General features: G+C 38.7%; 1 protein-coding gene and 1 long non-coding RNA gene across 24 annotated transcripts in view; one reads left to right on the top strand and one right to left on the bottom strand.

Moving 5' to 3' along the window:
* The first annotated feature begins 93 nt into the window (after positions 1-93).
* Positions 94-6,275, top strand: LOC112977059. Of its 2 annotated transcripts, XR_003257299.1 has the most exons (3): positions 94-504; positions 3,120-3,202; positions 4,771-6,275. It is a non-coding gene; the product is annotated as an uncharacterized LOC112977059 (long non-coding RNA). The 2 variants fall into 2 exon arrangements; XR_003257298.1 differs by having other exon boundaries at positions 3,120-6,275.
* The window catches only part of R3HDM1 (R3H domain containing 1), an 86,590-nt gene continuing 83,627 nt past the window's right edge, over positions 5,727-8,689 (bottom strand). For 20 of the 22 annotated variants that reach the window (XM_026088934.1, XM_026088936.1, XM_026088932.1 and 17 more), the window contains 2 exons: positions 8,305-8,461; positions 5,727-7,147 (listed from right to left, as the gene is read on the bottom strand). In XM_026088934.1, the coding sequence (XP_025944719.1) occupies positions 6,780-7,147; positions 8,305-8,461 (525 nt within the window). In that variant the 3' untranslated portion in view covers positions 5,727-6,779. The remainder of the gene's footprint in view (positions 7,148-8,304; positions 8,462-8,689) is intronic. The other 2 variants (XM_026088945.1, XM_026088954.1) reach the window with 1 other exon arrangement.

Genomic DNA, 8,689 nt, shown 5'->3' with positions numbered 1-8,689 from the left:
CGCCCCCGCGCCGCGGCAGCCCCTTTGCCCCCCCACCGCGAAATGGCCGCCCCGGGCCAGGCGCGGTGCGCGGAGGCGGGACGGCAGCGAGGCCCGAGCGAGGCCACAGCCGGCGACGTTGGCCTCGCGGCTGGGCTGCCCCCGGTGACAAGGAAACCACCCTTTCCTTCAAGTGCTCCGGTGATAACGCTTAATTCTCCCGAAACCATGCTACAAAGAAAGGACTGGGGATGGGTGTTCCTGGGAAACCGTTGCCGAGGCAGATGATGTAAAATAGTTGACAGGCAGGAAAGGGACAGGCTCTGAGCCTGGGAAATTTTTGCCCGTGGTACTTTGTGTCACCAGGAGTTTAGTTAGAAAAATCAGTAGGTGATGACAGCAACAAAAGATAAGAAACTATAATGAAAAGGGGCAAAACAATATTAACAGCAATATACAAAAACTGTTGTATTTCTCAAGAGGCTGCACATGGAAAACATGTTTCATGGTCACCCTGCTCCTTGGGTAAGTTTTGCTCTACACACGTGGTACTTCACAAGGTTCATGACAGTGTAATCAGCTGTTACTGCAGCTTTTCTGGTGCAAAGGCTTTCTTTGTCGTTTCTTTTCCTCATGGCACCAAATAAATTAAAGCAGCAATGCCAAAGGTCTCATTTGATAGTCTGGATGGTATTAATTTAGACAACATACATTTTGCAGAGACGAACAAAAAGTCATCTCTGTTACATGCATATAAAGTAGGAGGAGATACATAAATAACCCTGGGAAAAAGGGAAACTGCACATGGATCAAGGTAACTTCCTGATTTTTTTTTTTTTAAGCAAGTTTGAAGGCCTCTCCCGCATCCACCTGGCTTCCCAAATTGCTTGTAATAGCAACATTGTGTAACATCTGAGGAAACCTCACAACCCACCTCCAGAGCATCCACTATTGCAAGTCTAAGAGTCTTCAGAACACACGGCGCCAAGTCTGACTGAAGTCACATGCCTTGCTCCTGTGAAATTTCAGCTAGTTTGTCAAGAAGATAGACAAATCTGAATTCTGCAGTGGTTTGGGGAAACAATGCAAGAGAGCCATTTACATTTTAAGAGATTTTTTTTTCCAAAAAAGTGCAGATCTACTTGCACTGGAAAGCTAATTATTAGTGAATTACTGTTTTTAATTGGCACTAAACAATGGCCCATTAACAAATCCAAGTATCGGTTTGAGTCAACCAAAAATGGTAAAGAATCTGAGTTAACACATGGAGACAAACTATCCAGTATCCGTAAATCAGTGTGACAGATTAGCATAGCACATGTAATAGTGCTATTCCTCAGGATAACCAGTTTGGAAACCATGAGAAGGGCAAGGCTATGCTGCATACTAGTCTAATTAATCATTGTAGTTTAGATTCAGATTCTCAGTTACCTGAAGCACAGGAACCAAAGAATAAACTCCAATATTAAGCATTATACAGCAGCACATTTTATTTTTATACTTTGGACCAGTTTTGAAAGCATACAACTATCAGAAACATACAGATTTTCCTACATAGCTCTTTGGTTTACAGCACTAGTCTCATCTGACATTCAGACTTCTCTCCAGAAGTGCAGAAACAGTTCATTACAGTTGCATGCATCCTGTATAATGACTAGGCTCATGTGCATTACCTGCAAGACTGATAAATGGGGGAGGGGGGGGAAGAATCAGGAAACACTAAAGTTTTTGTGTCCCAAACCAAATTTTAATGCTCCTGAAATATCTCTAAGCAAGATCCACTTTCAACCTGACCAATTTTGACAATGAGCAAACATGACAAAAAATCAAGGAGTTACAAGCAGGATAAAAAATAAACCTTGTTAATAAGGGGCTGCCAAAGGGAGTCAAGTCCAAACTCCAGTCCTACAAGCCTAAACACACGACAGCCTTTGTACTAAAAGGAGGCTCCTGCTTGCTGTGATAGGAACATAAATGCCTACATTCTCAAGTCAGCCAAGAGGCAACTTCATTTACGCTGGATCTTGTATCTAAAGTTTTCAAATTTGAATAGTGACTTTGCCCTGAAGTTGCAGAATGAGAGAATTAAAGGGACTTAATTTTCAGAAAGTTTTGGAAATTATGCCCTTTTATGGGTTCTGGTCCACACCTGAGAATTAAGGCTTCCAAAATGAAGTCCCATTAACATTCTGCGCTTCGAACAGTTTTTCATAGCTGTTGACATCACTGGCCAAAAATACTTCAAACCCCAAACTTTTTAAATGTGAGTAGGATCAGGATTTCAGTGAGTGTGGACTTGATCACTGAAAGTTAGACTATTTATTTCAAATATCAATCCTCAGGAAGAGGAGCTGTACTGAGCTGTAGAAACATTGAAGGGATTGGAATAAGTCCTTCTGAGCTAGAAATAACAACTAAAATAAAAATTCTAGCTAGAATAATTTTTCATGACTAATGTAAAAGTGGTTTGATCAGTTTTCTCCAAAACTTTTATATAAACATTCTTCGCCTCAGGGCTAAGTACAGGAAATTACAGCCCACACCAATTTTCTAGGGGAAAAAAAGTCATAGAGCTAAGTATATCTTTATAAGAAGATAGTTGTAATTTTAATTACTACTTCCTCCTGCATATTTAAACAAGTTACTACAAGATTAACTCAAACAACAAAACATCAGGATTGCTTAAAACAACCAACACATCAAATACGAAGTTTTAAGGCACAAGTGTCAAAGCATGAAAATGTACTATTTATTCCACCTTGAGAGAGACATGGCTGGCACCAGTAGAAAGGAAAAAGGATATGGAGCTGCTTGTTTAGTGCAAGAGAAAAAAAAGCTAGTCTTACTGTGAAAGGCACGTTGGGTATACACGTACCTTACTTGATTCCTCAAGCTAAACAATTTTTCTCATGCTTTGACAAAATTAAATTCCCATCTATGTACCCCTGTACTCGTCTGGGTCTTGAAACACAACAGAGAGGCCTCTGTCTTTTAAAAGCCTGGCAAGATTAGAGATGTTTGCAGGTAGAAACACCTAAGTGCTATAGATTCTTCAGTCTTCAGTGTACCACAATGCTACATTTCCTTCTTTGTAGATGTTGCACTGAAATCACAAACAGTGTTTTCTTTTTTATGGCCAGATTCCTCTAAGTCTACATGCATGGGTGAAAGAGAAGGATTTCAACATTAAAATAGAATAAATTTGCTCAGTGAGATGCTTCAGGTAAGATGCAAGATGCATATTATCTACATTTCACTTTATATTAATCCAGTCTTACTGAAACACAAAGAATGTGAGGCTTTAGCCTGGCAGCAGTGAGGAGGCTGTGAGCAGATCACTCAGATGTGCTGTTATGATCTGCCTGAATCCAATCTCATGTGCATGTCCTTGTGAGCGCTCCCAGAAAACAGGGCTTAAATTCTTTTTCTTAATTTTGAATGATCATTTTCAGTGTACCATCACAACTAACATTAAATCTGTTCGTAAGTTCAGGAAGGCATTTTATACAGAAAAATTACTGAATTAAAAAATTAAGATGTAGTAGCCTTCTTTGTACAAGGCAGTTACCAAATTTGTTTGGGTTTTCTCTTTCTTCCATTGTTTTTCTCTCAGCTTTTAAAAGTCGTAAGAAATGCTCCCAGTCAAATGAAATGTCTATCATTGTAATATAATGTAAATCCTCACTTAATTCCTTTTGTCATTATTTACTTTAAAAATTGCTACAATGTTACAAGTACACTAGTACTAGAACACTAGTTGAGAACACCTGAGAATGCAAGTTTTACATACAGTGTCTATTTCATGCCATAAAGTACATTTATTTGCTTTCTAGAACATGATCCAAATCTACGTAACAAATCTAAGTTCCTGGGTTTTTGTATGCAGTCCCTAGGCTTGTGTGTTTTAAGCAACCAAAAAGGGGTAGAAGTGGTAAGAAAGATGAGTAAAAACCAGGAAAACACAGTTGGTCTTGGCTAGATGAGTTTGCAAGCTAACGTCCGATGAACCCTGCTCAGTTACTACAGACAGTACCAAATGCCACAGAAATCAAGAACGAACAAGAGACTGACTATAAAGCAATCATGTGTTAGTTTTTGTGCCCACTTTTCACACCAGTGGCATTTGACACTTCCAAAGTCCTGTGAATATCTGCAAGTCTCACAGCAGCATGTCCAGATCAAAAATGTAACTGCCCCTACTTAACAGAAATCAGATGCTCAGAAATGGTAACTTGCCTGGAGTAGTAGTAGGTAGGTATCAGATTCAAGATTAGAATTCAAAGAACCTATTAAGGGATATCATTTTTTCTCCTAGGGCAACTTTTGCTCCAGTTTACAACTTACTTGGTAAGAATTAAATACTTGCTGGGAGCTGTTCATAATCACTGCATTCGTTCCCTCCTTTTGCTTGGATTGTTTCTGTTTTCTCCATGCTTACCTCTCTCATTACATTTTCTTCTTTGGTTGTTACAGGAAAGCTTATTAAAAGAAGCAAGTCATGCAGCATCCTCTGGAAATGCTTGGATTTGATGTTCTCTTTTCTTACGTCATTCAAAATAGATGGAAACTATCTGCTATCGGTTCTATTTTCTATCAGATATCTTGTACTGGAGTTTGTTAGCCGCAGGAGGCAGCTGCCTCTATGGGTTGTGAACAACTGTCATTACAGACCTTTAGTCTGTTAATGACTTTTACAGGATTAAAACCATAATCTAGAGCTGGTGCTGGAGTTTGGCAAGAGGGAATGATAGAGCCTGTGCATTGGTAATGATGTTCTCTCTCTCTTTACAGTATTCAGAGGGGAATATTATAATCTGCATAGCCTAGGGTTTGGATCATCTTTGGTCACGGATGCAGTGAGCTACAGCAATCCAACCTGAGGTGGAAGAACTACATCCCTCAGGTAGGATTCTCAATTTAAGTAGCACAAGTGAACTTGAATGCTAAGTATCCATCCTTTTAGCAAAATGGACAAGGATAAATAGATTTGTCTTTTGACTAGGGGCTTGACACTGAACATTTTATCTCTGCTTCAGCAGAGCATCTAAGTGCAAGTTTAGCTTTAGTCATGTGAATACCTGCCACTACAGCATTTTGCAGAATCAAGTCTCATCTGCCTAATTCGTTAGGCTACAGTGTTCTCAGGCAAATCAGTTTTCTTCCAAGTATTTTGATTCTGCTTACATCACATTAAGCATGTCAGAATTAAACATGCATAGGACAGTTCTTGCCACTTCACATTTATGTTTGGTTGTTCAGTGTCAGAATTTTTGGTGTAAAAGGTTAAAATTAATGCTAGTTTGGGCAACTGAATTTGTATTTTCCTGTCTAAAATATATATTTTAATCATAAGTTACACATTGAGTTTCTGGCTTACAGAAGTTACAAAAGTATCTTTTACAAAGCCACAGCTGCAAGTGATCAGAGCAAATCGCCCACTGAGCTGTCTACACAGCAAGTCAGTGCCTGTGATAAAAATAGGAAACAGGAGCAGTCCCTTATAGTCTATGATCAATTTCTTTCTCTTTTTACTTATATAGGGGAACATTTAAGAAATATCAAAGGAGAGGATAACTTAAATAAATACTTCAATAAGAGGAACAGAGACAGTGGTTCTTTGAAAAGTTCAAATATTTACAGTATTTTCAAGTTTCCTTTTTCTCACATTTAAAGGGATCCAAACCCTTCAGTATATGTTCATCCAGTCCAGAAGACTCCTAGAGGTTTAAACAAGTGCACTGAAAAAGTTTGTGTTTGTAAACATTTATTTTCTTGAACTGAAAAAGGCTTGCATCAGCACACATTGTACAGCCTTGCAAATTACACAGAAATTGAAAAAAGGTTTCTTGTCTCATTTGTATGTGCAATGAATCTTTTGATGTCCAGTGATCCTCTGCAAATGATGAAAACTTAAACCATTAAAGAGGGTTCCAGCACTTATCAAACACAATTATCTTAGCGTGAAAAAGAAGAGAAAGATCCATACTGGTGGGAACACAATTAAAGTGCAAACATTTTGTCACTTGTGAAGATACATTTTAGTTTCTTCACACTTTTGCTAAAAAGAACAAATATTAAAATGTGATTCCGTGAACATTCTTTGTAATCTATTCATATTCCCCTTTATATACTTATTAAACTTGTTGGATCAGAAGCAAATCCTTCAAGGGTACACACATGCTTGTAATTTCTTTTGATATTGCTTGAATGAATCTCAAAAGAAAATGACATCTAAGGAGTTAACTAGTTACTAAAATTACATTGTTAAAAAAAAAAAAAATACACACACAAGGGAAGAGGAACAGGTTAACTTGAAGATTTGGGGTAGTTTCTTAGAAAACAGAGTGTAATTCTTTGAAAAGGGTTCTCTTCCCCACCCCGCTCCCCCAGGTTCCTGCCTTGGAACGGATAGCTGTGTGCTGGCGGTGAAAAGGATTATAAAATACAAATCTGAACATGGGTATTTGTTACGAACATTTGCTGTACAATAGAACTTTGGATCTGATACAAGAATTCAGAAATATAAAACAAAACTACTATAAAAGTAGGGGGCATTTTAACAGCATTCCTTATAGAAAGCTGCCTTTCTGTCTCAAAGATGATTGCTTGCTATTGTCTGGGATTAACTCTGTATTTTTTTTTTCTTCATCTTGCTGGATCACTGGGTTATTCTTCAACGGCTGATATGACAAAACATCCCAGGAGTCTCTATGAAGAGAGCAGAAACCCCATAACATCAAGCCAATCAAGGAGAGAAGGACATGGAAGTAGTAAAGGCTGAGTGTCCACTGATGTAACTGCTACTGAGAACTAGCCCTTTCCAGAATGTGAAAGTCGTAGTGCTTCTTGCTCGTTCTCAGCCTGAACTTGTTAACTGAGGTACTACTTTGCTTCTTCAATGCATTTTGAGCAGCTGTCATTGTAGGGAACGTAGCTAGAACCGTGTACGTGGAGGCCAAGTCACTAGGTTTCGATGGCTCAGTGTTCGCATTACTATCTCCGCTGCCACAGTGACGACGATGGTGCTGCTGCTGTGTTTGTAGACATTGGGAATCCCTTAGCCACCGAATCTTGGCACCAACTTTAAAAAGTTCTCCAAATAGTTTTTCTGCTTCCATACGAGTTATTCCTTCTGGCAGTTCAGTAATTTCTAAAACTTTTCCCACAACTGAAACAAGAAGAACATTAAATTAAAATTGTTCATTGTATTTAAGATGCATAAAACACAATGGAAAATGAGTAAATGTATCCTCCCATCTCCAGTTAGCTGATGTCAAATACACAGGCATTCCATTTCTGGTGCTTTAGAGAGCCTTTTGCTTTCATGCTTAGCACCACTTATGGCTACAAGTGTACAGATAAAAAAACGAGAACACAAACTAGAAAAAGGCCCCTCCAAAAGAAAAAAAGGAAAGAAAAAAATATGTACATCTAATTTTGCAGCAGGTTTGAGAACTCACACTACTATCTGACTTGGCTGTTAACATTCACACATCACTCTGACAGAAGACAGAAGACTAGTCTATCTTCTCTGTCTTGCCCAATAAATTGTTAGAAAAAGCTGATTTATCCTTAACATTCTGCAAAAAGTTTATGATAGGTAGCACTTGCAACAAAAATTCTTTCCAGTAAAGATCTGAAGGTAGCACATGTCGAGTTTAATTTGCATGACATTTCTACCAGCTCCAAAGAGCTAATCTGTAGATACTCTCCTCAGAGAAACTACAACAGAGCTCAGCATTTTACAATCTGGACAACTATTTCCTTACTGGGTAATATTCTTACTGAATAAGCCAGTAGACTTACTGGCTCCCCAAAATCCACCTGCTTATTTATATCAGAAAGGGAGGAGGAAAAAAAGGCACAAGCTCATATGTGGTCTGTGTACGATTTCAAGTTTCAGGCAAGTAAAAGGAAGTAAGGGTTCTGTATATTTAATACAATATTAGAAAGGGTTTTGGTATTGACTTATGTCCAGTAAACTGACAAACTTTTTTTCTTTCAGTCCTGTCCAATCCTTGTCTTTTCTAGTCCTTCCCCCAGCCCTCAGAACGACAACACTTTTCTCCATTGAACACCCTCTTCCCCTCTCTCTCCTGATCAAGTCTTCTTCCCCTCCATCCTTATCTTTCCAGGGTTTGCCTTGTCCATTTCTCTCCAATTACTCTTCATTCTTGCCTGTTTTTCACCTCTGCTTTTCTTGTTACACCCCCAGACCATCACCATAATTCACCATATGAGATAATAATAATAAAAACAAAAACAAAAAAACACAAAAAACAAACCACAAAAACACCCCCCCAAACACTACCACACCCTACATACATGTCAGCTGTCTCTGCTCTGTTCTGATTAATCCATTCTGTTGGAGGACTGGGTCAATCAGCAATTCTATACCTGGTTCTCCAGCACCAAGATCTGCTGAAGCAGCCTTCTTTGCTGGCTTCTTTCCCCTGTTTCCATGTCTGTTTCCAGGCTGACACTGGAAAGATGGATATAAATCATGTACTTTAATGACAATGCATCAGTATGTAAAATTTCAAGATTAGCTCAGTGAGAGATGGTGCAGAAGAATGTCTGAAAAGTAATCTGCAATGGCACAGAAAAGATTTTTGGGCTTAATATTAGTCTTGGAGTTTAGCAAATGTGCAATCAGGCATGTTCAATCCATGGCTTCATAAGAAAAAGAAAGGATGAAAAATCACCTTAA

The sequence above is a fragment of the Apteryx rowi genome, unplaced genomic scaffold (genome assembly GCF_003343035.1).
Source record: "Apteryx rowi isolate R43461 unplaced genomic scaffold, aptRow1 scaffold_8, whole genome shotgun sequence".
Taxonomy (NCBI): Eukaryota; Metazoa; Chordata; class Aves; order Apterygiformes; family Apterygidae; genus Apteryx; species Apteryx rowi.
Note: the sequence above shows the minus strand (reverse complement) of the source record. Positions and strands in the feature narration are given on the sequence as shown.